This window comes from Tetranychus urticae, chromosome 1 (assembly GCF_039701765.1).
Source record: "Tetranychus urticae isolate SD_2017Ah chromosome 1, NJAU_TeUrti_SD_1.0, whole genome shotgun sequence".
Taxonomy (NCBI): Eukaryota; Metazoa; Arthropoda; class Arachnida; order Trombidiformes; family Tetranychidae; genus Tetranychus; species Tetranychus urticae.
The window spans coordinates 29,045,556-29,071,697 of NC_142958.1; the positions used below are offsets into that span (position 1 = coordinate 29,045,556).

The 26,142-nt window shown below is 32.0% G+C and overlaps 5 protein-coding genes and 1 long non-coding RNA gene across 9 annotated transcripts; all 6 read right to left on the reverse strand.

Moving 5' to 3' along the window:
- Positions 1 to 997: 997 nt before the first annotated feature.
- On the reverse strand, positions 998 to 8,144 carry LOC107361538 (brefeldin A-inhibited guanine nucleotide-exchange protein 3). Its single transcript, XM_089270050.1, has 10 exons — positions 7,915 to 8,144; positions 7,048 to 7,828; positions 6,748 to 6,927; positions 6,535 to 6,667; positions 6,365 to 6,462; positions 5,435 to 6,300; positions 5,031 to 5,360; positions 2,610 to 4,947; positions 2,194 to 2,544; positions 998 to 2,126 (listed from the first exon to the last, which is right to left on the reverse strand). The coding sequence occupies exons 1-10, from the start codon at positions 8,006 to 8,008 to the stop codon at positions 1,085 to 1,087; spliced, it is 6,213 nt and encodes a 2,070-aa protein (XP_089126176.1). The 5' UTR covers positions 8,009 to 8,144; the 3' UTR covers positions 998 to 1,084.
- A 680-nt stretch (positions 8,145 to 8,824) lies between these two features.
- On the reverse strand, positions 8,825 to 11,334 carry LOC107369702 (uncharacterized). Of its 2 annotated transcripts, XM_015937675.3 has the most exons (6): positions 11,125 to 11,331; positions 10,381 to 10,440; positions 10,221 to 10,312; positions 9,841 to 10,141; positions 9,570 to 9,784; positions 8,825 to 9,427 (listed from the first exon to the last, which is right to left on the reverse strand). In XM_015937675.3, exons 1-6 carry the CDS (start codon positions 11,210 to 11,212, stop codon positions 9,038 to 9,040), a joined length of 1,146 nt encoding a protein of 381 aa, XP_015793161.2. In that variant the 5' UTR covers positions 11,213 to 11,331; the 3' UTR covers positions 8,825 to 9,037. The 2 variants fall into 2 exon arrangements, with proteins under 2 accessions (XP_015793161.2, XP_089123503.1); XM_089267377.1 differs by lacking the exon at positions 10,381 to 10,440 and having other exon boundaries at positions 11,125 to 11,334.
- A 280-nt stretch (positions 11,335 to 11,614) lies between these two features.
- Positions 11,615 to 14,167, reverse strand: LOC107369740 (uncharacterized). Its single transcript, XM_089267460.1, has 6 exons — positions 13,883 to 14,167; positions 13,212 to 13,271; positions 13,047 to 13,138; positions 12,688 to 12,967; positions 12,414 to 12,631; positions 11,615 to 12,274 (listed from the first exon to the last, which is right to left on the reverse strand). Exons 1-6 carry the CDS (start codon positions 13,968 to 13,970, stop codon positions 11,879 to 11,881), a joined length of 1,134 nt encoding a protein of 377 aa, XP_089123586.1. The 5' UTR covers positions 13,971 to 14,167; the 3' UTR covers positions 11,615 to 11,878.
- On the reverse strand, positions 11,615 to 15,789 carry LOC149094919 (uncharacterized). The gene is made up of 2 exons (XR_016198650.1): positions 15,686 to 15,789; positions 11,615 to 11,669 (listed from the first exon to the last, which is right to left on the reverse strand). It is a non-coding gene; the product is annotated as an uncharacterized LOC149094919 (long non-coding RNA).
- A 79-nt stretch (positions 15,790 to 15,868) lies between these two features.
- Positions 15,869 to 18,774, reverse strand: LOC107369735 (uncharacterized). 2 transcript variants are annotated; one of them, XM_015937713.3, is made up of 6 exons: positions 18,433 to 18,774; positions 17,260 to 17,322; positions 17,094 to 17,185; positions 16,741 to 17,020; positions 16,470 to 16,684; positions 15,869 to 16,316 (listed from the first exon to the last, which is right to left on the reverse strand). In XM_015937713.3, exons 1-6 carry the CDS (start codon positions 18,518 to 18,520, stop codon positions 15,903 to 15,905), a joined length of 1,152 nt encoding a protein of 383 aa, XP_015793199.1. In that variant the 5' UTR covers positions 18,521 to 18,774; the 3' UTR covers positions 15,869 to 15,902. The 2 variants fall into 2 exon arrangements, with proteins under 2 accessions (XP_015793199.1, XP_015793200.1); XM_015937714.3 differs by lacking the exon at positions 17,260 to 17,322 and having other exon boundaries at positions 18,433 to 18,639.
- A 1,608-nt stretch (positions 18,775 to 20,382) lies between these two features.
- LOC107362075 (fatty-acid amide hydrolase 2-B) lies at positions 20,383 to 26,064 on the reverse strand. 2 transcript variants are annotated; one of them, XM_089266124.1, is made up of 6 exons: positions 25,490 to 26,064; positions 24,566 to 25,397; positions 24,048 to 24,247; positions 21,730 to 22,758; positions 20,953 to 21,274; positions 20,383 to 20,867 (listed from the first exon to the last, which is right to left on the reverse strand). In XM_089266124.1, exons 3-6 carry the CDS (start codon positions 24,228 to 24,230, stop codon positions 20,593 to 20,595), a joined length of 1,809 nt encoding a protein of 602 aa, XP_089122250.1. In that variant the 5' UTR covers positions 24,231 to 24,247; positions 24,566 to 25,397; positions 25,490 to 26,064; the 3' UTR covers positions 20,383 to 20,592. The 2 variants fall into 2 exon arrangements, with proteins under 2 accessions (XP_089122250.1, XP_089122251.1); XM_089266125.1 differs by lacking the exons at positions 24,048 to 24,247; positions 24,566 to 25,397; positions 25,490 to 26,064 and adding an exon at positions 23,070 to 23,254.
- Between the last annotated feature and the right edge of the window lie 78 nt (positions 26,065 to 26,142).

Here is a 26,142-nt window from a genome sequence, read left to right on the forward strand (position 1 = left end):
GTTATCATATTTATTTGACAAGAAGATACAGAGATAGTCTCTTCAATGACACAAAATCTGGACCCAACTAGTAGCAACAGACACTTGACAAGATAAATCGTTTACCGTGAAAATTGATTAACTGTCGATATCTAAGGATATTTTTTAAAGTCACTTAATTAGTTAATGGAAAGCAAATCTGAAATATGTAAAGTTGAATGCTATGTGAAATAATAAAAAGGATTTCTAAGAAATTAGCGCGAAAAGCTTAGTTTCAATATACTGGTGAAATACCAGGTTGGGTGTGTTTTGTAATTGTAAATTAAACTCTTATTTTGATTATTCAGCATTGTTGAATAGATTTATATCAATTAATAGGTAAAGATTTCATCTATTTTGGCAATATGATTGAAAAACTACCAAAATTAGGCTAAAAAGGGACTTTTTAGCATCATGTACAATGAGGTTGTGTCGTCGAAAAAAACTTCAGAATTTAAGTGCAAGCTCAACTGAATGAGATTATGTTCATTATATTCATATCAGATCCCCTGTACACAAGAACTAAAAGCACCATAGTCAAGTCAAAATAGATTTATAAAGAAAAATATCAGTTTATGAGTTTTAAGGCAAGTAGTCAACCTGATAGTTGTTACAGTTTTGTAGTAATTATAATTTTTCTTGCGATTCTTAATCGACATGTGAAAGAAAATGGAAAAAGCATGTTCAATTCGTGAATTACTAATCTATGAACACAACCGGCTCAAGATTTTAAGCATGTTGGGGCAAAACTTCAAACTGTTAAGCAAATACTGAATGTTTTGGAATCAATTTTTATGATGATCAATCATTTATGAATTAAATACACTTCAAGTATTTTTCACGAGTTAATAATCAATTTTTTAACCATTTCTATGGACAGTTCTTGAGTAAAACTCATTAAGATTGAGATAAGCTAACCTAATGAGCTAAGATGAATTTACTGATTTTTTGGGTATTTGTTTGTGAAAAGAAAAAGAAATTATTGTTCAACATGACAATAAACAACATTTTAATTAAAATATGAGGAATGAGATAGTTATGGAATTGATTGTTGGATAAATTACTGTTACCTTCGTTGTGCGTATCGACGGTAAAGTAATGCAAGGACAGACCTTAAATCTTTAGACTGAGCGTAAATAATTAAATTTTCAATGCCTTCATTGAGAAAGGGCATAATGAGGTCAAATTGGGAATCGGGAAGGGTCAACATACATTCAAATATTGAGATTAAAATTTGGGAAAAAAGAGTTTCATAGGCATCAGTATCTTTCACAAGATATTCTTGATCCTTTTCCGAACCATTGGTTAGATCCAAATTACCACGGTAACGCTTTGGAAGTTGATTTTTTTGATTCCATGAATCATTGAATGATGGTGGAAGAGGTGAATGTTGAGACTTCCATTTACGATAATTTTTCATTACATTGTCAATACGATTCTTGCTCATAACGATATATTTTTTAGTTTCCTTTGAATTATCATGCTTAGATTCCTGGTCAAAGGAATCAACTGATCCAATCTCAAAATCATTGGATTCATCTTTAATGTCAACTTTATCATCATTTGACTCACTGGACTCGTTCAAGGATTCGGGAAACAAAAACACGGGATTAGACATTAATTGATCCAATTTACCATTTTCTTGTTGACATTGAACAATTAAATCTGTATAATTTCCACACATTTTTTCAAATATTTTTCTTAAAAGCGATCCAGATTTCGAAATCTCTTCAGGCCCATTTTCATGGCCTAAAATAACTGAATTGAAGCAGATAAGAAATGATGAAGCAAAACAAGATGCCGTTTGTTTGTACAGATTAGCAGGAACATGAATGCGAGCCATTTTTTGAATAACCAATTTTAAACCCAATCTGGTATCAAATTCGTGGAAATTACGATAGGATTCCATAAGAAGATCCAGTGATTGAAAAATGAAAGATTGGCTGATTGATGTTGATTCATTGGTACAAATATAATTGTCATTGGCTTCAATAAAATAAGAGACTGGAGAAATTCTGAAAGGTCTGTCAGTTAAAACAATGGATTCAATCAATTTCACCAGAGAGGAATGTTTGTAAATTTCTCGAATCAAGCTTCGAAATGGAATTCTGAAAAGAGAGAAGAGAATTAGTTTCATGTATTACAAGCATTATTTGCAGGTTTCATTAAACTTACTCAAGTTCATTATTTTCATCAGTTATAATCTCAAAAACGAAACATTTTTCTGTTTCAGAAAAGTTTTCATCAATTTCTTCATCACTTTCTTTTGGCGTTTGAAAATCTAATAGGAAAATTTGCTGAGCGAGCTTTTTTGTTATGAGATCAGCCTTTGGTACAATTTGGACTCGCCGGGCAACAACTCTTATACGCTCCAAATCTTGATAAAAATCCAACGTTCGATTCGGGAATGCATTGATTAGCTTGATCAAAGATGTTAAACAGGTTTTGTGCATCAAACGAAATGCAGTAGAAATGATATCCCATTTACTGTCATCATAATATTGATAGGTTTCCATAATAACATGGCTGTAAATAAAAGAAGAATGTTAGATGATTTTGATCAAGATGATTAAACAATTTAGGAATATTACCTGAAACAAGAGAAGCTTAGATTAGATATAGCTTCTTTGTATGATGATTGAGTGGCTTCAATCAAAATAATTACAGTTTGTGAGAGCATTAAATCAACTCCAAGAATTGATTTATCTTCAGACCACAGCTTGACATGTTGAACTACAAAATGTGAGATTAAGCCGAAAAAATGTTTGAAATTTGTCATCAACGGCGACGGTAAGCTGGATATAAATGACAGTTGATTGTTGATTTCTCGAATCCATCGTTGAAGGAATGGAAGTGCAACGTGATTTATACAATAAATGGCAAATTGATTGCCTGGGTTACTTCTTAGTGTACCAAGAATCGCCATGCAAGTCTCAATTGTTTTGGATTGTCTTATTTTTGGACATCTATTTATACAATTAAATATTCCATCCACCAAGGTGAACCAAACATTGAGGATTCTCGATGGTTTGTCAAAAGATGACAATTTAATAGGAATATCAAGGTTGATTGGAGACAATTCACAAGACCAATTTTCAGGTATTTCAATGGTTTTTGATTCTTCACATAAAGTGATTCGTCTAGAAGAGATAAAGAATGGACAACCAGGCATTTTGTACATTGATCGAAGCATTGATTCAAATTGATGAAGATATTTGAGTGAAAGAAGACAAAGGTCAACATTATTTTCATTGACTGAGTTTTCTCTTTCAATCGCAGAATTTGTTTCAGTTGAAATAGAGATCAGTTCATTTTCACCAAGATTAGTTTCTTCGGCAAGTGGATCTTTCATCAAACCAAGAAGACAAATGATACAATCAAGAGCAGCATTGGCAAAAATATCCAAATTTTGTGTATTCAAGAAAGCTTCAAAGATATCCAGAATCACCCGCAATTGTCTAACACGTTCAATCTGACGCTCCGATAAATCATTAATAGAATTTTGTTGAGAATTGATGGCGAACCCAGATTCAGGAAGCACAACTCCTCGCAAAGCTGCAAATAATGAGCGCCATCCTGATCTGACATCTTCTCTGGATCCTTCAACAAAACCACAAATTGAACTGACTATCATTTCTTGAATATCGGAATCACATAACTCTAAAAGTAAAATCTTTTCGTAAGGAATGAAGAGAGCCTCGTTGAAATGGAAGTAATCTAATTCAGTGTGAATAGCCAAAATGGTTGAAATAATATCATTGACTGCTGATACAGCTGATTTACAGATAGTAATGTCAAATCTTTGACAATTGGAAGCTTCAATCAAGTGAGGAACCGCAAGTGCCCAACATCTCATGAAATGAATAAGTGGCCGGCCGGATTTACCAATTCGTAAAAGGACATCACAGAAACGAGCGAACAATAAAGTACATGGAGATTTGTTTTTGGCTTTTTTAGAAAGTGCATTAATCTGACGACTAGAGTTTGAAATGAGAGCTTCAAGGAAAGCAAGAAGAGATTTGAGGTTCAGCCGAGAAGTTGCTTCAGTAAAAAGACGATCCGAGAGGTGAGACAAGCATTCAAGTGATCGTTCCAACAAAGAATCTACCAAAATTCCATCGCCCTTTCTTCCATTCTTTTCGTTTATAACAGCATTAATACATTGTTCCAAGCATTTGTTAACATCTGACTCAGTTTCCAATCCAAGAAAATTTGAAGATACTTCAATCTGGCTGAATTCAGGTAGCGGGTCATTTGATTGTTTTCTTGAACGAAGAAGAGAGCTAAGTCTGCTTTTAAGTGGCTTCTTGGTTCTGGAAGAGAAATATTCATTCTCTAATTCGCTTATAAAGGTACAACTTTGAAACATATAATCCCAACAAGGCTCACAGTGAGTTGCAATTTGTAATCCAGCGGTTAACATTGATCGCAGACTTAATACCTGCGAAACATGTAGAGAGATTGGAGTCTTTTTTGATTGATTTGATTTTGCGCCTTTATTTTCGATCCAAATGTCATTTTCTTTGTCAATTTTCGATAATGGACTGACTAGAATAGAGCGAGACAATAAATGGAAAATACCATTGCACCGAGATTGAAGGCCTAAAGCTATGCAAAGTTTTGAAGCCGTTTGTAGAGTGGCTAGGCAATTGATCATGATGCTCCTTCGCTCAGTATTGTCTTTCTCAGAACCATGATTTAAAATCAGAAGAAAAGGAGATTGATTTGAAGAGTTGGCATCACTGGTAAAAATTGATTCCATAATTGAAATGATTGAATCCCAAAATGAATCAAGAACACGTCTTGCAATTATTCGACCAACATTTTGACCATCATTCACTGGATTTGTGAGCTGTAAACTAGTTTGCGTCAATTTACGATAATCTGAAAGCTCATAGCTACCAGGAGTATCACTATCACCATCAATATCTGAAATATAAACAAGATTAGAAACAATTAGGTATTTATTTATACTGATTGCAAGTCTTCTCAAGTAAAAGTATCATTTTTACCTCTGATCATGTTAATTAGAGCAGTATTATTAGACGATGAATACATGTATCCAGAGTCACCTAAAAGATTGTTAGCTAATATCTGCTGATACAGTTCGGCTAGCCAAGTTGATGATAGATAGACCAAGACTCCACTATTGTAAATATCATCAATAAATTCCTGTTCAGTAATCGGTGGATTAATCTGCTTCGATTCATTGTAATAGTCTTCTTTTATCAATTTCAGGTTAAGGGATAGAGCAGAGTAAACAGCTAAGTAAACGCCATCTCCATTTATAATTAAGGGGTCACTTGATGATTCGATGATTGTCTTACGTTTTTCCCAAACAGCTGCAAGAATGAAAAAATTAATAATCAAAATCAGAAAATATCAAATGAAAAGAAATAAAAGTGCAGATGCTTACTTTTACAGAAATTGGAAGAAAATTTTTGCAGTGCATTGTCAATTTGAATGCTATTTTTCATTGCCAATAATTCGGGTAAAATTTGAGTCAAGTCTTTAATTATATCACGGGCATTTTCACGCTCTTGATTGCTAAGTAAATCGTGACAGTTTAAGATGGTTTGATGGCGTTCATTCTCTTCTCTCACTTCCGAAATAATCTTGCTTCGATATTTAGAAAGTTCATAATCCTGATCATCTTCATTGTTACCATCAAAAACATTGTCAAGGTTCTTGTTCTCAATGATTGAGATTTCATCATTAGCGTCTTCATCACAGTTGGGCTCATCAAGGGCACATTGAGAACCAAGTGAACTAATAGATTGTTTTAAAGAGGCACCTTCGTCGGTAACAAAAATTTCATCGGAAGCTGTTTCATCTTCATCTGCTTCATAATCATCGAGTTGACCATCACTCTGAACTTCATCTTGAGAATGGCCCATAATTTCCTTCAGTTTATTTTTGAATGTAGTCATTTCTAGCTTATCGTAATCTTCTTGTAAATCGTCTTGCATTAATTTGTGCTGATTGGTAAAATTTGAGCTCGTTGATGTATCACAATCACCATCATCATCCTCGCCATCATCTTCGTCCTCTGTGCTTCCAAAGCTTTTTTTATTCAAATTCAATTTATTAATATCATCATGATCAGAAGGATCATCAGTGGTCTCTTCCGATTCTATAACACTAGAATACTCTTGAAATGCTAAACTCTTCCCAGAAGCGATAAAGTCCAATGTTTCGATTAATGCCATAATACAATAGACACTTTGAAAGGCAATTTCTTGGTCATTGGTTGAACTACATTCATGAAGTGAATCAATAATTCTGCAAAGATAAAGCATAAATTAAATCAATAGAAAAACAATAAAAGCAATATTTTTCAACTTACATCTTAATCAAGTTTAAATCTTGATTGGTACATGACAACTGGTTTTGTGATTTGATGGTGGTACACAATTTAATAGTGCACTGAGCGTCTTTAAACAACTAGAGAAGATATTAGAAATAATAAAGCAAAATCATGAGGAATCATTTCATGATAATAAGATAATAACAAACCTCTTTCACGGATTGAAGAGCCTCTAAACGAAAGTGTATCAATGGGTAGAGTAGCATTCGATGAAAAATTGATTCTAATACAGGTCTCATGTATTTGATTTGACCAAAAAGTTGAACCAGTTCTCGAGAAACTCTGTAATTCGGAAAATATTTCATTAGCTTGGTGTTTCTTGGTAAATTTAAGTTTAGTGAAAAATGTAATGAATTTCTTACTCATAGACTTCCTTCAATTGAATTATATTTTTATCGATAAAGGATAGACACTCGGCTCCTCGACCAAAAACCAAATCTTTGGAATTTTTGCGATTTTTCTTCACATTTTTCACTTTAGGAGATTTAAGTCGACTCATATTTAAATTCAGAAGCTTAATCAACATCGGTCCCAATTTTTGCCTGAAAAGTAAAACAAGACGAATGAGATAATTTAAAGGATCTATCACCTGATATATGATATCAGTTGGAATGAAAATCCTTACAAAATCAATATTGTTAGATAAATGATATTATACTAACCAGACAAAATCGGATACATCCTTTTCGATTTGTTTATCAATTTCCAATGATGTCAATATCGCAGTAATGCATTTAAGGTGGAATGAAATTTGAATGGAAAAAATAGTAACTTGAGTCCGTGAGCTTTTATCTTTACCATTAGAGTAACATCGTTTTCGCAAATCAAGAATCTTGGTTGTCAGTGAATCAAGAAGAGGAATTATCTGGTGATTAATAGCATCTCTCAATTCAATTGAACTTTCCGTGATCAGATAGCCAACAAAATATCTATTTGATTGAATGGCTGTTGCTGTTGCTGCAGTAATTTTTGGACTAACTGGTGAACCAAATGATCCTCCAAAGGGGTCTGAGGGTGATTTCAATGCTGACAATTGGGATGTTATTGAACTGGTGAAAGAGTTTGTTGGTGATAGTGGAGATGCTGTAGATGAGTTTGCACATGAGATTATAGTGGAACAACAAATATCGGAAACCGTTACAAGATCAGTGAATCTAAGATGAGAGATTCGAGAACAGGTGACTTCCAAAAGGCATTTAAGAAGCTCGATTTGAGTTATTTCATTGCAACTTGTAATTTTTGATCCGATGCTAGCAATAATACGATTGAAAAAGTGATTCTCACAAACATCAGGTCGCCATAAAGAGTTGTCTCGTATAATTGTTTCATAGCCATTGATAGCAAATTGTCTCAACTTGGCGTTTTTTGATGATAAGCAGGCAGATAACAATTTCAGGTAATCATCCAAAATATATGCTTTAAAAGCTGCTATTGTTGTCGGTTCTGTAGGCGAGAGAAAATAATTTAACTCAATACAATTTATTTCCAGATTCATTACAAATTGAAAATGATATAACAAATGTACTAACCTTTAATATCACGAGCTTGATTTACAATTGACTGAGCTGAAGATTGTTGAGCTTCGGTTATTATTTTCTCAATAATTTGACTAAACATTTCCATGATTACACTTTAAAATACAATTTAAATTATAAATCACCATTAAAATTACCAAAAAAACGAGAGAAATGAAAAAACAACAATAGATCAACATATGGTTACATATGTGAGAAAAGAGAGGTTTGCTTCTCTGTCGAATCTCTCTTTCCAATTTTCTGTCTCTCTTTCAGCGATCGATATTTGTTAGCAGTAAAGCTGTTTTCAACCATTTGATCATCATTCAGCATTGAAAGTACCACCATGATTTATATTGTCTTAATTTAATTGCCATCTTATCATCTAAACTATTAGATTTTTTATCATAATCATCTGCTTATAATAAAAACAAGAGACGACCTAAACTTAACAATCATTGCAATCTTGAACAGCAATTTTTCAATAATATAACTTTGAGTTTGAACTGATTTGACTCATAAGAACTCAAAAATCAGAATTGCATTTAATGAATTAGCTCGAATGTTATTTCGGAGTTTCGATTATAAAAAATTGGTTTGAGCTCAAAACCGAGAAAGACAAATAGCGTAAGCGAAATGGAGGAAGTCAAGAGAGCTCATAGACTCAATACTAACAGCTTTGAATAATTAATTCTTTAAATTGCTAAATACTCTTTTTTTTGAACACGAGTTTCTATTACAATTTATCATGAAAACAAAGCACTTTTGAAGATTTTCTTTGATGGGCATTCAGGGTTTTGTAAATAACGATAGATTTGACAATAGTGAGGGATTGAAATGATCATGAAAACTTGTAGTACATGATAGGATTAGTTTTTTATTAACCATTTATCTTGAAAAAAATCGAGTATCAAATCTGAAAACATAAGTAATACAATGACACATGTAGCATTTTAATGATTTAAAATTTAAGAAAAAACTTTTGAGCAAAATTGGCACAAAATAAGCGAAATAAAGTTAGATTCTCAAAAGACAGAGAAATAGACAGAATAAAGAATGAAAAGAATAATTTGGACCATTTTCATTTCACATTTTAAACACTCAGATTTTGAATATTACATATATTAATAAGAAATTTTCAATAATCAATTGGAATCATAAAATGTGGAAGGTAACCGGAGTGTTTGCGAAAATAATGTTTCATGAAATCAAAGCCTCGACTAATATTTTCGCGTTTAGTGGATAACTGAGGCCAATCTGAATCGATTTCATGATAATTCTTGCTGAAGTAAAATTTGATTGATCGTCCATATCTTTTACAATAATCTTTAACATAATCAGCTGCTTCTTGAGTGACTCCGTCACACCTGATAACATCCAATAGCACTAAATTGGGTAAAATGTGAATCAATTGCTCGATATGTTCATCTGTTATATTCCAATAGTTCCTCAATGCAAGATGTTTGAGATTCGGATATTTCATAAGCAATCTTTTTAAAATGTTCCAGATATCATTATGGTGTCCATACTGTAAATATAAAATCAATTAGTTTATATGGAAGAATTTTGAACAGATGATCCTTTCCATGTTGACGCAACCTAACCTTGTTGATTTTATTCTGAAATGTATCTCAATAAATTTCTAAATTTCAAATCTGAACAATATTTACAAATTTTATAACTAAATCTTGTAAAGAATTGTGTTTCAATGTTTCGTCAAAAAACCAACTATGACTATTCATGGTAATGTGTGCACTTTGCAAATTTGGACATGAATCCATCAACTGGAAACCATAAAAAAATCTTTTACGCTGTAATTTAATGGAATAGAGCTCAAGTATTTTGAGCTTTTCCAATACTGGACCATCGTAGTGATTGTCTGGAACTAAACGATGAATTTTCATGAGCAAACATTTCTGGGCAAAATATTTTCATAATTACCAATAATTTTAATCTTTAGATTTTCAAGGTTTGGCAAATAATGTGCATCTCTTGTCAAAGCCTCTAGAGTATAATTCCGAACATTTAATTGCTTTATGCTGGAACCATTTCGTAAATTGTTTGGATTGAAATTTATGACGGATAGCATTTCAAGTTGATCACAATACCGGTATTTTTCTATTGGTTGGCGAAAGGGATTGATTAATCCTTTCAAAGATGCTTGTTTTCTAACAAATTCAATAGCATCTGGAAGCAAGTAATCTTCGTCTTTGAGGTTTAATTTAGAAGACAAATCAGCGATCTTAGTCAATAAGATAGATAAGAAAATTAATATTGACTTAAAAATTCAAAAATAAGTTTGATTTACAATATCAACCTACTATTAAATTTGTAAATAATTTAGGCAGGCAGGTTGAATCAATCGAACATAATCCTCGATAATAAACAACATCAGATGAATCACTACGCTGATCTGGAAATATAAATTTCGGCGATTAATATCACAATGAGCACGAAACATTAATAAAACTTGAATCTTACATGTTAAATATTTAACTTTTTTAGTTCGCTTAACAATTAAATAGCTCCATTTAACGCACACTGTAATAAAATTTTACTAAATTAATAAAGGTTGATTTGCTTAATCGTTATTCAATTACTCTCAGAACCAACACAACATGACTTAACATCTCTGCAAATATTCAAATACTGCGCCTAAACAGCCAGGTGGTTGGTTATTGCAATAATCAAAGATGAAAAAAAGGTTTATTCAGATGAAACTTTTAAAATGAATTATTTTTAATACTAAAAGCCTCAAGCCGGTTAACTCAATGCGAAAATATCTCTGTTCGATTCAGCAAATCGTCGATCAGGTTGAATTAAAATTGCAACCATCACTGATTGGGTGTCTTTCACGAAAAACTGTCACTCGTCAAATTGAAAATGTATCTTAATTTTTCTAAGAAGACATTGAATTGAATTGAACTGCACTGCACTTTAAAACTACTTTTGACTCACAAGTCAGTTATGGTACAGTTAAATCTGCTCCTGATAAACTTTAAAGGGTTTTTGGTTTAGTCTGAACATAAAAAACTAAGGTATCATAAGAAGTCAAAGGAATACAAATTGCGTCCATGTAGCTCAACAACTGAACAGCCTTTTCAAACTTGATAATGTAATTGATACACATTTACAATTTAAACAAGGGTCAATTTTGCGTGACACACTCTTTACTATAGAATTAGACGATTTTTATGATACAAAAAAAACATGATTGGTACTTACCTTTATAGCAGTTTATTAAATCGCCAAGGTTGTTTAAATAATCAAAAATGGCAAGTAAACAATCATCGGGAATTTCATTGATCAACATTGTATCATAAAATGCTTAAAACTACAGTTTTCCTTGAGTCTAGTAATGGTAAAAGATTCAATGATTAATCACGAGATTTGATCAGAATGTATCATTTAATATTGTTTTTCCCTGTAGTTCCCATAGATGTCAGCAGTTGATTGAGATACATTCTTAATCAAAATACATAAATTGAGATTTAATTTTAAGGATTCAACTTCACTCCAGACTCTTGAAAATTTCCGATTTTGACGAGTCAGAAAAAAATTGCCGATTTTAACTTAATCCTGATTACTAGTGTACTGAAAATTGTTGCCTCTATTTAATTTTTAGTCTAATCATGTTCCACTTTAAAATTTTATTGCAATATCTTGAACCATAAACATTTTTAATCAAACAAATTCAGTCAAACGTTTTTAGATCTCCAAAGCAATCGAATCAATTATTATTTTATTTAGAAACAGTTACAATCTTTTACCTATCATCATTGTTTTTGAAACCATGAAAGTTATCTACGGATCTAAAGTTGCAATCCTTGACCACAAAGACATTTCTTTAGGTTAGACAATAGATAATATTCACTAGAAAAATAGATCGAGAAATAAATTGGATGAATATTAGAGATTAAGTTGAAACTCTTTGAATGGGCTTTCCAGGTACAAAATAACAAATTTATTATTGCGATTTTCAATAATCAATCGGAATCAAAAAATTTGGAAGGAGAAGATGCTCTCTGAAAAAGCAATTTTTCATGAAATCAAAGCCTCGACTCATTGTTTCGTGTTTAATGGACAATTGAGGCAAATCTGATTCGATTTCATGTTCATTCCCATCGAAGTAAAATTTGATTGATCGTCCATATCTTTTACAATAATCTTTAACATAATCGGCAGCTTCTTGAGTGACTCCGTCACACTCCCTAACATCCAATAGCACTAAATTGGGTAAAATGTGAACCAATTGCTCGATATATTCATCTATTAATTTCCAAAAGCCCCTCAACGAAAGATGTTTGAGATTCGGATACTTCATAAGTAATCTTTTATATTTATTCCACTTATCATCTTTGATATCCAGTCCATCCTGAAAATATAGAATCAATTAGATTACATGGAACAGATGATCCTTTCCCTGTTGACCTAACCTAACCTTGTTGATTTTATTCTCAAGAAATTTCTATATTCCAAAAAGCAATTACATTTCAAATCTGAACAATACTTACAAATTGTATAACTAAATCTTGCAAACATTTGAGTTCCAATGTTTCATCAAAAAACCAATTGGGAATATCCATGCAAATATGTGCACTTTGTAAATTTGGACATAAATCCATCAACTGGAAACCATGAAAAGAAGTTTCAGGTTGTTCTTCGTAATAGTGAAACAACTCAAGTATTTTGAGCTTTTCCAATACTGGACCATCGTAGTGTTTGTCTGGAACTGAACGATAGATTTTAATAAATGAACATTTCTGGGCAAAATATTTTTATAATTACCATTAATTTGAATCTTTAGTCTTTCAAGGTTTGGCAAATAATGAGCATCTCTTCCAAAAGCCTCTAGAGTATATTCCCAAACATCCAATTGCTTTAGGCTGGAAACATTTCTTAAATTGTTTGGATTGAAATATTCGACAGAAAGCATTTCGAGTTCATCACAATATTTTTCCATTGGTACATCAAAAGGATTGATTAATCCTTTCAAGGATTCTTGTTTTCTAACAAATTCAATAGCATCTTCTACTTTACAATGTAATTCAGAAGACAAATCAGCGATCTTAGTCAATAAGATAGATAAGAAAATTAATATTCAATAAAAAATGCAAAAATAAATTTGATTAATAATATCAACCTACTTTTATATTTGTAAATAATTTACTCAGACAGGTTGAATCAATCGAACATGATCTTTGGTAATAAACAGTGTCAGATGAATAACCAGGATTCTCTGAAAATATAAATTTCTGTGATTAAGAAATGGATGACAATGAGCAGGAAACATCAATAAAACTTGATCTTACCTCGCAAATATTTAACTTTTTTAGTTCGCTTAGCAATTAAATTGCTCCATTTAACGCACACTGTAATGAAATTTTATTTATTTTTTAAATATTGATTTGCTCAATCGTTAGTCAATTACTCTCAGAACCATTACAACATGACTTAACTAGTGTTGTATTGTTCCGATTGAAAATTTTTTTTTGTTCCTGTTCTCCAATTTTAAACTACAACTTCAACATCTTTAAAAATATTCAAATACTGCGCCTAAACAGCCAGATGGTTGGTTCATGCAATTATCTCAAGATGACACAAAAAAGTTTATTCAGATGAAACTTTTACAATTATTATTTTCAAGAGGCTATTTTCTTATCTTGTCTTCTCAGATATTATTTTCTTAATACTCAGATGCCGAAGCTAGTTGACTCAATCATAATATCTCTGATCAATTCAGCAAATCGTCGATCAGGTTTGCCCAAAAAATTGCAATCATCACTGAATGTGCGTCTGTTACAAAAAATTGACTATCTTTGAATTGAAAATAACTTAATTTTTGAAAGAAGACATTGAGAAGCTTTTCAAACTTTATAATGTAATTGAGAAATATTAACGATTTAAAAAAGGCCATTTTTGCGTGATACACTCCTTGCAATGGAAAAGACGATTTTTGTGGTAAAAAACGTTTGGTACTCACCTTTATCGCAGTTTATTAAATCATCCAGGTCAATTATATAATCAAAAATGGCGAGCAAACAATCATCGGGAATTTCATTGATTAACATTTTATAATAAAATGATTAAAACTACAGTTTTCCCTCGAGTCTAGTGATTGTAAATAATATTCAATGGTGAATCACTAGATTTGATGAGAATTTAATAAACGCCGTTTATTAAACGGAAAAACAATTTTAAATTGAATTTTGAATGTATCATTTCCCTGTAGTTCCCATAGATGTCAGCAGTAGATTGAGATACAATTGGCACAACGAAAGATGTTTGAGATTCGGATACTTCATAAGTAATCTTTTCAAATTATTCCAGGCATCATTATGGTGTCCATACTGTAAATATAAAACCAATTAGTTTACATGGAAAAATTTTGAACAGATGATCCTTTCCATGTTGACGCAACCTAACCTTGTTGATTTTATTCTGAAATGTATCTCAATAAAGGAGTGGTGGTAGTAAATCTAACTTTCGAGTTAAGAGTTAGGACTTTGTAGGTTTGCAGGTCCATAAAAACTGAGTCCATTAGTGGTATTAAAAAATTTCTCAGATCGACAGTTTTTGAGAAAATCGAGGTCAAAGTTAAAACTTCGATCGCCTTTTGTTCAATTATGGAATAAGATTTTTTAATCAAACTTATTTTTCTGGTATAACTTTTGATAGCCAATCAGAAAATGTACTTATTTCGGGAAATAAAATTCTCTGTTTCTGTGCAACAGATTACTTCGATTTTCCGTTAAACCTCCGCCATTTTATGGCCATGATAGCTAGAGATATGAAACTTATTATTTGGCGATGAAAACTGTAGTTACATATCATCGATCGAAAACTTTTTTCAATTTATCAACAGTTTTCTTGATTTTGGCCATCGGCCTCAAAACTTTGAACCTCGATATCTCGCGAATGGTAGTACCCAACGTCACCATTTTTTATTTGATCATTAGCTTTTAACATGGACTAGATCATAACGAATTTTTAATCATAAAAACTAGTTATAGCATTGAATTTCTTGTTTTTTCAGATTGCATACTTCGTTCATTAATGTGAATGATTATTCACAAATCACAAATCTTATGACGAGTTAGAAAGTTATTTATTAATAAATGAAAATCAGTTCAATTTTTTAAATATTCAGTAGTCTAATGCTAGAGCGGATATCAAAAGCTAATGATCAAATAAAAAACGGATCTTTCCTAACCACGGATCTCAATACCTAACATAAATCACTCATGTCAAGAGAAATGTAAACAATGACAAACTGTTGATTTGCATCAGGTTCATGAAAAATGAATTAATAATAGACAAATGTTTATGCAGAATTATTTAATTTGTACAAATTATGGCAAATGATTTGTTTGCGTTGCTTCAACTGTGCATACGAAGGCCTATTAGATAATGGTGTTCAACTTCACGCCCATGAATGCTTACATATGTGGCTGATAATTTTTTTTATGAATACTCTTGAAATGAAATGAATGAATAATCATCACAGCTTATTGCAATAATTATCTGAAAGGTCTTTGTGTACACTAGAAGTCAGAAAAAATTGCCGATTTTGTTAACTTAACCCTGATTACTAGTGTACTGAAAATTGTTGCCTTTATTCAAATTTTAGTCTAATCATGTTTTACTTTAAAATTGCATTGAAATATCTTGAACCATAACAATTTTTAATCAAACAAATCCAGTCAAACGTTTTTAGACCAATCTATCTCAAAAGCAATCGAATAAATTATTATTTTATTTAGAAACAGCTACAATCTTTTTTTACCTATCAACATTATTTTTGAAACCTCGATGAAAGTTATCTAAGGATCTAAAGTTGTAATCCTTTGACCACAAAGACATTTCTTTAGGTTAGACAATTGATAATATTCATTAGAAAAATAGATCGCAAAATAAAGTGGATGAATAATAAAGATTAAGTTGAAACTCTTCGAATGGGCTTCCAAGCTACAAAATAACAAATACAATTTAATAAGTAGTTTTCAATAATCAATCGGAATCAAAAAATTTGGAAGGAAGTCATGCTGTCTGAAGAAGCAATTTTTCATGAAATCAAAGCCTAGACTTATTGTTTCGTGTTTAATGGATGATTGAGGCCAATCTGATTCGATTTCATGTTCATTCCCATCGAAGTAAAATTTGATTGATCGTCCATATCTTTTACAATAATATTTAACATAATCGGCAGCTTCTTGAGTGACTTCGTAGCACTTTCTAACATCCAATACCACTAAATTGGGCAAAATGTGAAACAATTGCTCAATATGTTCTTCTGTTATTCTCCAAGCGTCCCTCAACGCAAGATGTTTGAGGTTCGGGTATTTCATAAGCAATCGTTTTAAATCGTTTTCGTTTCCAACCCGTGTGCTGGTAGTAATTCCATTATAGAATTCAGACTGTAATATAAAATCAATTAGTTTATATGGAAAAATTTTGATGGCCCTTTCCATGCTGAGGTAACCTAAACTTGTTGATTTTAATCTGAAATGTATCTGTTTTAAAATATATTTCAAAAAAACAATTACATTTATAATCGGAGCAATACTTACAAATTGTAAAACTAAATCTTGCAAACATTTGTGTTTCAATGTCCCATCGAAAAAATAAGTATTAGCGGCCATGCAAATATGTGCACTTTGTAAATTTGGACATAAATCCATCAACTTGAAACCATAAAAAATGATACTATCCCAGGGAGCATGGAAAGACAGCTCAAGTATTTTGAGCTTTTCCAATACTGGACCATCGTAGAAATAGTCTGGAGCTGAACGATAGATTTTCATAAATGAACATTTCTGAGCAAAATATTTTCATAATTACAATAAATTTGAATCTTTAGTCTTTCAAGGTTTGGCAAATAATGGGCATCTTTTTTCAAAAAATCTAGACTATAATTCCAAATGTCCAATTGCTTTATGCTGGAACCATTTCTTAAATTGTTTGGATTGAAATATTCGACAGATAACATTTCAAGTTGATCACAATATTTTTCTATTGGTAAATCAATTTGATTGATTAATCCTTTCAAAAATTCCAGTTTTTTAACAAATTCAATAGCATCTTCGTATGTTGGCTTCAAATTAATAGACAATTCAACAATCTGTGGTATAAAATAAATAAGAAAATATTCAATTAAAATACAAAAATAAGTTTGATTAATAATATCAACTTACTGTTAAATTTGTAAATAATTTACTCAGACAGGTTGAATCAATCTTATACAGTTCTCGATAATAAACAGCATCAGAGGAATAAACACGCTCATCTGAAAATATAAATTTCTGAGATTAAGAAATGGATGACAATGAGCATGAAACATTAATAAAACTTGAATCTTACTGAATAACGAATATTTTACTTTTTTAGTCCGCACAGCAATTAAATAGCTCCATTTAACGCACACTGTAATAAAATTTTACTCATTTTAAACACATCGGTATTCAATTATATTAAGTAATAATACTTTCAAAACCAACCCAACATGACTTAACTAGTGTTGTATTATTCCCATAGATTGAAAAAAAAACTATTTGTTTTTATGAAATAACAAAAATCAGATCAGAACAAAAACAAACCTGAAAAACAATTGTTCGATTGAGAAAAGGGCTAAATATCGCTCACTTTAGTATAATTTTGTATGTCAGCGACAACTGGTTGCTATCAAAAGTCACATCAGTGAACTTTTTTGCATTATTTCATGTTAAGATGAATGAATCAACAATGGAACAAAATTTTGTACCGTTCTTGTTATTTCAATTTTTTCCAAATTATGGAGAGCCTAGAATAAATCGTCCATTGTTTGGTTCGGAACAATACAACACTAGACTCAACATCTGTAAAAATATCCAAATACTGCGCCTAAACAGCTAGATGGTTGGTTCATGCAATAATCACAAGATGACGCAAAAATATATATTCAGATGAAACTTTTATAATGAATTATTATTTTAAAATTTAAATACTCAGAGGCCGAAGCTAGTTGAGTCATGCGAAACTATCTCTGGTCAATTCAGCAAATTGTCGATCAGGTTTGCCCAAAAAATTGCAATCGGTAAGGCTGTAGAAGTAAACAAAGTTAATTGTTAAATAAAACCCTTAAATATTAAGTTTTTTAATTAGCTGCTCGGCTTGAGCCGAAACTAGCTGCGGCTAATAGAAGAGAAGTGAGCCTACGGTTACTTCTACAGCCTTACCAAAACGCAATTGAAGAAGACATTGAAAAAAATTGCACTTCAAATTGAAATAACTTTTGATGATTTCTCACAAACCGACTGTTAAATCTGCTCCTGATAAGTTCAAAATGGTTTTTGATTTAGTCTGAACATGAAAGACTAAGGTATCATAAGAAGTGAAAGAAATACAAATTGCGTCCATGTAACTGAACACCTTTTCAAACTTGATAATGTAATTGAGGCATATTTTTGATTCAAACAAGATTCAATTTTGCGTGACACACTCCTTACTATGGAAATAGACGATTTTTATGGTACAAAAAACATGATTGGTACTTACCCTTATAGCAGTTTACTAAATCTTCCAGGCTGTTCAGATGATCAAAAATGGCGAGCAAACAATCATCGGGAATTTCGTTGATCAACATTTTATAATAAAACGCTTAAACTACAGTTTTCCTTGAGTCTAGTGATTGTAGCCAAAATGGTATTCAACGGTGAATCACTAGGTTTGACCAGAATGTATCATTAGATGTTAGTTCCCATAGATGTCAGCAGTAGATTGAGATACTATTACAATAAGAAAAATTTAGATTCTATTATATTTTATGGATTCACCTTCACTCCAGATTCTTAAAACTTTCCGATTTTGTTGACTTAACCCTGATTAAAATCATGCTTTTGAATAGAACCAACTTTCATATGAACATAGACGATAGAACAATTGTTTATTTTTCAATGGTCCCTATTAAGGAGAGTTATATCTAGTTTTGAATTTCCTCGAATTTCGATTCCATTTCTTTAATCATCAATCGATTTAATTCAATTTTCTTTCGTGAAATATCATAAATCAAATAAAAAAACTCGCGAAATCAGCTCTAAGCAACATTTCGGATTTTGATCTATTAAGGAGGATTGAAAATTATGAATTACGCTGCCGGAGGAATAGTGAAAATATAATAAGCTATTACCAGTGCGGTGCATTATCTCAATGGTGACTGTAGCTACAATCATTCATCTTTTACCTATCAACATTATTTTGAAACCTCGATGAAAGTTATCTACGGATCTAAAGTTCTAATCCTTTGACCACAAAGACATTTCTTTAGGTTAGACAATAGATAATATTCACTAGAAAAATAGATCGCGAAATAAAATGAATGATTAATAAAGATTAAGTTGAAACTCTTCGAATGGGCTTTCGAGGTAAAAAATAACAAATTTATTAATAAGTACTTTTCAATAATCATTTGGATCAATAAATTTGAAAGGGTAAAAAAGTTTTTGCGAAAGTAATTTTTCATGAAATCAAAGCCTCGACTAATTATTTTTCGTTCAATGGACAATTGAGGCCAATTTGATTCGATTTCATGTTCATTCCCATCGAATTAAAATTTGATTGATCGTCCATTTCTTTCACAATGATCTTTAACATAATCAGCAGCTTCTTGAGTGACTTCGAAACACTTTCTAACATCCAATAGCACTAAATTGGGCAAAATGTGAAACAATTGCTCGATATGTTCATCTGTTATATTCGATAAGTACCTCAACGAAAGATGTTTGAGACTCGGGTATTTCATAAACAATCTTTTTAAATTATTCCAGGTATTATTTCCATTTCCGTACTCGGATCCATCCTGTAAATATAATATCAATTAGTTTATATGGAAAAATTTCGCACAGATGGCACTTTCCATAAAGCCGTAACCTAACCTTATACATAAAAACATGATTGGTACTTACCTTTATAACAGTTTATTAAATCAACCAGGTTGTTCAGATAATCAAAAATGGCGAGCAAACAATCATCGGGAATTTCATTGATCAACATTTTAATATTGAAATATCAAAAGAATAAAATGCTTAAAACTACAGTTTTAACTTGAATCTACTTATTGTACCCAAAATGGTATTCAATGGTGAATCACTAGATTTGATCAGAATGTATCATTCAATATTAAATTGAGTTCGGATTTGAAATCTGTACGGTTAATGTGAAAAATTAGTCTTGACCGACACTAGAGGAAGCTAGTGAAAACTGACAATAAAATCAGTTAATTGTTAAGTGCAGTTTCATAAAAGTGACTGTACTTTTTTCTTTGGTTAATGATTAATTTTTTTGATTGTTTAAGAGAAAAGTATTAATTATTCCAATAGATGGAGTTTCTCTAAAAATATCTAATAAGTGTCATTATCCAAAGGGAAGCTACTCTTTGCTATAGTCTCATTAAATTTGAGAGGGAAAAAATTGGATCCAATTTTTGAAATTTATTTCCAATTGTTGAAATAGGAAATGAAAAAATAGCAATTTATTATTTAAATTTAATCGGTAACAAAGAAATGTGAACACACAATGAGTTATTTTAATTGAGCTGCTTCAATGGTCAAAATGATGGCCAAAAAGGTATAACCTTATTATTATATTAAGGAGTCATCACTGAAAGAGATTGATGTTGATTTACATTGAATGTAATTAAGCTATTCTGTACATAATTAATCAGCAATTGACCGCAGACGGTGAAATCCAGCCACCAAATAATTTTTCAACTTCACATGCCATTGTAATTGCCAAATTGTCATTGAAAGGAGGAACAATTATTTGAAATCCAACGGGAAGGCCTTCTTTGGTCAAACCAGTTGGACAGTGAGTTGAAGGGAATGAAATTACATTACTAAACATGGTATAGCTTGGATCAAATCCATTTAAAAGTGTTGTTCTGTGTTTCACAGCAGGAATGGGAAGTGTTGGACAAATTATCAATCCTCTTGGACCTGGACAAACAGACGAAATTAAAACATTGAAATTAAATTGTTAGATATAATGACTTAGAAGCAGAGAAAGAATTGATTTAAATACCCAATAATTTAGTAAAATGATTCTTCATTTCCTTTCCTTTCTCGAGCACTTTATCATGCATTGGGGATCCTTTTTTAGGTCCTATTGACTCAAACAGTGACATTAAGATGACAGGTAAAGTGTGTTGGGATAAATGGAAGCAAAACTTGACTAATTCCCAGTAAGGGTTGATTCGACCTCTACGAAGTGCGGCTTCAACAGCCATTGGATAAGCATCTCCCGATGATAGTTGAGCAGCCCACATGAATAAAGAATAGGACATTTTTCCATGCGAAATTTTCTCTATTCGAGCATTGAAGTTGCTTCTGAAATGTTCCAAGGTCTGTTAATAAAAGTAGAAAAACGAGAAAAAACGAAAATAAATAAATAATTACAAAATGACATGGAACATTAAGATTGCCCGTTAAAACGTGAATGAAATTTTCTAATGTTTATCGGGAAAAAACATTTTCCGTCATTTATTCACCAAAAAGCAATAATTATGTTGCTATTTTGATATCAAATGAAACGTAAAGCAGCGATAAGAATCAATGGAGTCATGATAACCAAACCAAATGAGTTGATTCTTGAGCAGTCAATAATTTTTTCCACTGATTCTTATTTCACCCAAAACATACAAGAATTGTGATATAAATTGATACTTTTAAAGGAGAATTATTTTCCAACCTTCAAAAATTTTGCTTTAAATATATATTTTGGGTAACTGAACTATTAATGGAGCCTAAAAAGTGACTGATAGTTGATAAGATGAAATGTAAAAACAAAAAATAGATTTACCTTTTGAATAGCTTCTTTGATTTCTGGAACAGCAGGGTTAGCCAATGGATTGCCAATGTCATCAAAATAGAAGATTGTTAAATTGTCGAGAGAAGCAGTTTCATCTAATTTTAATGGATCACTTCCTTCAGTTTGAGATAGAGCTTTGAGCAATAATCGAAGATCACTTGCATATCGACAAATGGGACCAAAAGACAAATGGTTTGCCCAAGCCCTACATGGAGGTGGATACATTCCAGTGACAGGAACACCGCCGGGTGAAGTAGCATGGCCAAAGACACCACAGTAAAATGAAGGAATCCTAATGGATCCACCGACATCTGAACCTACACCCATCAAAGAGCCACAACTTGAGATGAGAGCGCCTTCACCGCCTGAACTACCTCCTGGGATTCGTGCAAGATCGTATGGGTTGTTGGTTCTTCCGTAGACAAAGTTGTGGGAATCGTACCAAAGCACCAATTCAGGAGTGTTTGTTATACAAATAATAATGGCACCGGCTTGACGAGCTCTACCAATGGCTTCGGCATCCTTCTCAGCCAAGGTTCCAGCTCTTGGTACTGATCCTGTATCCATGATCATTCCTTGAACACCAAGAGAGTTTTTAGTCGTTAATGGTAGGCCAAGAAGTGGCTTTCTCCGAATGGAATTGGGTTCATCAGCTGAGACACCATTTTTGATTTCCAATGCAATGGCTTCATCAATTTGTCTTGCTTCTACTAAAGCTTTATCAAAGCGTTCTTGGACTACAGCGTTTAGGTGCGGTTGAACCTCTCTGATCCGAGATATGTAAGCCTTGATCAATGTTTCACTTTTCAAAGAACCTGATTTAATCATTGGAACCAAAGTTGTTGCTGGCTTCAAGAGAAGTGGATCCTTAATCGGTGGAAGAGCATTTCTCGATGAACAAATAAACAGTCCGACAAACGATGAAAGGGCACGGAATATTAAACGTATTGATGTAAACAAAAAGACTCGAAAAGGTGACATCTTGACTGAAGATGAAGTGATTCCAATTGGATCCATATTCTGAAACAAATGAACAATTGAGAAAAGGGTGAGAAACACAAAAATAACGACACAAGCTGATACTACAGCAGGTAGTGATTGTAAGTCAACTGTGAATGAGAATCCATTAGAGTGAGGAAAGATTAAAAACGAAAGAAAAAGTTCCTCAGATTATGAGGAAAGATGGAAAACGAGGAAAAAATTTTGAGCAATGGGAAGCACGATTTGGCCGTTCAGGTTAATTTACATGATCACTGTAATATTTGATAGAAAATTAAAGATTGATAACATTGAATGGCAGAAAAAAAGTTAATGTTACGCTAATGAATTACCTAAACATTTGAAAATTGGTAAACTTTAAGTTTAACTCAAAACGTGTTAAACCGGTTTTTGGGTTGACTTGAATCAGCCGAAAGCAAAGCAAATCTATGAAGAAAAAGAAACTCACAATCCATGGGATTTCAAATTCATTTCATTGACATTTCACTTTTCAAGAGCAAGAATGAAACCTTGGAAAGGGTCAAATGTGATTGGAGGTTAAAAACAAAACAAACTTTAGTCACATTTTCATTGGAAAATTTTCAAACCCATTTTTACTGAAGGCCTTTCCTCAGCTTAAATTAGCAACAAGATTAAGATTAAATCTTTGCCTAAAGCATTCGACATTGACAGTGAAAGGTTCAAATAAAAGCACATTGACAATAGACAAATTGAAAGCTTCATTCCTCAACCCAAAAATTGAGAGAACACTAATTTCGATTCAAAATCAATAAAAGACTAACCACAAAGTCTTCGGGTTTACCATATTGACCATAAAGACTGCGAAACATGTTTAGTGCAAAATAGTCATAAAAAAGATCATTCAACCTATGAAGTTGATATAATGTTGCAATTCAAAATTAAGTGATGAATTGAATGAAAAATGCACTTTAAAAGGACTTATTTTTTCATAAAAATCAACGTTCAAATTTTGTCTATCGTTCTTAAAGGTAAACGCTTTCAAGACTTAAACAGTAAATTTACTAAAAAATCAGATCAATTTAAAAATCAAAACAAAGAAGAATACAAAGCGCAAATTGATTCAACTCTGATTTACCCAAAAACGAAATTAAAAGAGCAACTAACATGGAAGAAGCCAAAACCTAATACATTCAAAGTGCAACAGCAAGAATTTAGGAATTTCTAAGCTCCAAAAGCTTTCATGATTTTCTTTTAAATTGAAAAATTCATAGACTCATTGACACTTTTGTGACATTTACGTACTTTTTTCTCAACCAAAACTTGGATCATTTATTGGAGTTATTACTTACAATTTTACATTCATTTACATCTGATTCCGTGATTGGATTGCTTACTGGTTCAGTCTCAACGAATATCACAGGTGGACTGTCATTGTTGTTCATTTCATCGGTTCCAAGTTCTGAGTGTTCATTCAAAGGCACAACAGTAAACTCAATTTTGGCTTTGTTTTCCATTGGCACATTTGAATCCATGGTTGAAACAATTTTCACTGAAACGGCAAAAGCAAATTTGTTTATAAGGAAAACAAGATTATCAAATGATTGGACTTGAGGTTAAGCATGGTAAAGATTAAGATGAAAGAGCATCAAAAATGAAATGAAATAAAAAAGTTGATCGTGAAAGTTGAAGTTTCACTTTCAGGTGAACTTGGTGAAATGAAAACAAGCAATGTAAATGTTGATCAGGTAAAGAAGACAAAAAAGGTTTGAGGAAAAAGTTATCAAATGTTTTCTTTTGAAGTTTTTTAAGCCGTGAATTACAGGTAGTTAAAGATGATAATAATAATTATGATTAACAGATTACTCACAATTTTTTACGTTGGACCGTGAAGGTTTCCATCGATCATTGTTCAATTAAATGTCAATCCTTTTGGGTCTTTCATTTTTACCATTATTTAATGTTTACTCACTGATCTGGATTGAATGGGCTCCATTCAGGGCAAATTGTCAATTGAATGAGTTTTAATTATCAAATATGTTCATCATTGCCAATTCATTTCAAAGTTGATGAACCTATGCCAGGCTTCCAGGGGAAACACCTTTTCAATTTGATGAAAATAATTTCCTCGTGCTTATCAAACCCTTTAATTTTATTCTCATAATTATTTGCAGAGTTGGCTAAACACATTGACAGATTTCAATTGTTTTATCATCTAACAGCTTAGATGATGAATTTGGAATAACATCTTATGGATTTGCATTCAAATTCCCCATTTCAATTTGAAACCATTGAGCTTGCTTTTTCCAGATATTTCGCTCACAGGCTAAGCAACTATTAAAGACAAGATTTCTTCGCAGAAATAACATTGGAATAAAAATGGAAATGAATTTTAACCAGCTCAGCTAGAGATTAACTGACAATTGTGAATATTTTCAAATTTTCATCTGTTCTCATGGGTATGAAGAAGAGTGAAGATTTTAAAATTTGTGCGGCCAGTGAGAAAAGCAATGGCTCAATCTTGACCGACACTAGAGGGTCCCGTGAAAACTGTCCAAAAAATCGGTCGATTGTCAAAATTTAAGACAAAAAGAATGAAAAATTTGAATGCAAAACTGCTCGCAAATACGCATTGATCGTAAAACCAGAAGAGTCCATGGTAGGTTTAGGAAAGCTCCGAATTGTTGATTAAATTAACTCTTCTATATCAAAATAAAATGTTGAAATTAGTGATTAGAAGTAACTATTGTTGACATTTAAGACTTAAAAATGAGTGTTCATGATAGATACTTACCAGTTAATTTGCGATTGTTTATGTCCATTTTTGTTCCGGGTTTGTTATTGAGCTTTGAGCAAGCATTTTCAGCAATTTTACCAAGCAAATGTGATGAAGCATAAGAAAGTTGCTTACTTCATAATCGTTTAACCCTCGAGAGGTGGACTTAAGTAAGTTACCATGTCTTTAGGCTCATTTGTTATAAAAATAGGAGCCAACCTTGAGCGAGGAAAAGAGTTGGTTTGACTTTAAGCTTGTGATGACTCGATTTCACTCATCCATTTTACGAAAGCTTTTTTGCGTTGATCTCCAATTTGGTGGAAGATAAAATTGTTCATAAACATTATTCTCAATAGATTTCAATCCATGAAAATATATTAAACTGTTACAACTTGACTTTTCCATCGAATCCTTCAATGTAACTGTAACAGGTTTCATTATTCCAAGATCGTTCTTGTTCTCGTATCAGCATATCCACAACGCTAATTTAATTTCAAAATTTCGAATCACAATTTAGCACTGCATGACCAAGATGGAGTTCTCGACAACTTGACTCAACGTAGAGCTGAAAAAAGCACCTTGAATGATTAAAAAAAGCATTCTCATGATCAAGAAGTAGACACAATCTAATGAAATAATTTTTCTGTTGCTTAGTTAGTTTCGGTAAATAA

What these genes read in the sequence shown, in the direction of transcription:
- LOC107361538 (XM_089270050.1), bottom strand. Translation starts at nt 8,008, where the DNA reads ATGGAAATGTTTAGTCAAATTATTGAGAAAATAATAACCGAAGCTCAA. An exon ending in CTCTTCAATCCGTGAAAGAG is followed by an intron (nt 6,463 to 6,534) that starts GTTTGTTATTAT and finishes TATCTTCTCTAG; the next exon opens with TTGTTTAAAGACGCTCAGTG. An exon ending in TTCTTCCAATTTCTGTAAAA is followed by an intron (nt 5,361 to 5,434) that starts GTAAGCATCTGC and finishes TCATTCTTGCAG; the next exon opens with CTGTTTGGGAAAAACGTAAG.
- LOC107369702 (XM_015937675.3), bottom strand. Translation starts at nt 11,212, where the DNA reads ATGTTGATCAATGAAATTCCCGATGATTGTTTACTTGCCATTTTTGAT. An exon ending in AATTATTTACAAATTTAATA is followed by an intron (nt 10,142 to 10,220) that starts GTAGGTTGATAT and finishes TTATTGACTAAG; the next exon opens with ATCGCTGATTTGTCTTCTAA. An exon ending in TCTAAAGATTAAAATTATTG is followed by an intron (nt 9,785 to 9,840) that starts GTAATTATGAAA and finishes TTCATCGTTTAG; the next exon opens with TTCCAGACAATCACTACGAT.
- LOC107369740 (XM_089267460.1), bottom strand. Translation starts at nt 13,970, where the DNA reads ATGTTAATCAATGAAATTCCCGATGATTGTTTGCTCGCCATTTTTGAT. An exon ending in TTTAATAAACTGCGATAAAG is followed by an intron (nt 13,272 to 13,882) that starts GTGAGTACCAAA and finishes ATTTCATTACAG; the next exon opens with TGTGCGTTAAATGGAGCAAT. An exon ending in AAAAGTTAAATATTTGCGAG is followed by an intron (nt 13,139 to 13,211) that starts GTAAGATCAAGT and finishes TTATATTTTCAG; the next exon opens with AGAATCCTGGTTATTCATCT.
- LOC107369735 (XM_015937713.3), bottom strand. Translation starts at nt 18,520, where the DNA reads ATGTTGATCAACGAAATTCCCGATGATTGTTTGCTCGCCATTTTTGAT. An exon ending in AGTAAAATATTCGTTATTCA is followed by an intron (nt 17,186 to 17,259) that starts GTAAGATTCAAG and finishes TTATATTTTCAG; the next exon opens with ATGAGCGTGTTTATTCCTCT. An exon ending in AATTATTTACAAATTTAACA is followed by an intron (nt 17,021 to 17,093) that starts GTAAGTTGATAT and finishes TTTATACCACAG; the next exon opens with ATTGTTGAATTGTCTATTAA.
- LOC107362075 (XM_089266124.1), bottom strand. Translation starts at nt 24,230, where the DNA reads ATGGATTCAAATGTGCCAATGGAAAACAAAGCCAAAATTGAGTTTACT. An exon ending in ATGTAAATGAATGTAAAATT is followed by an intron (nt 22,759 to 24,047) that starts GTAAGTAATAAC and finishes CATTTGTTTCAG; the next exon opens with AATATGGATCCAATTGGAAT. An exon ending in TCATTTTACTAAATTATTGG is followed by an intron (nt 20,868 to 20,952) that starts GTATTTAAATCA and finishes CTGTTTGTCCAG; the next exon opens with GTCCAAGAGGATTGATAATT.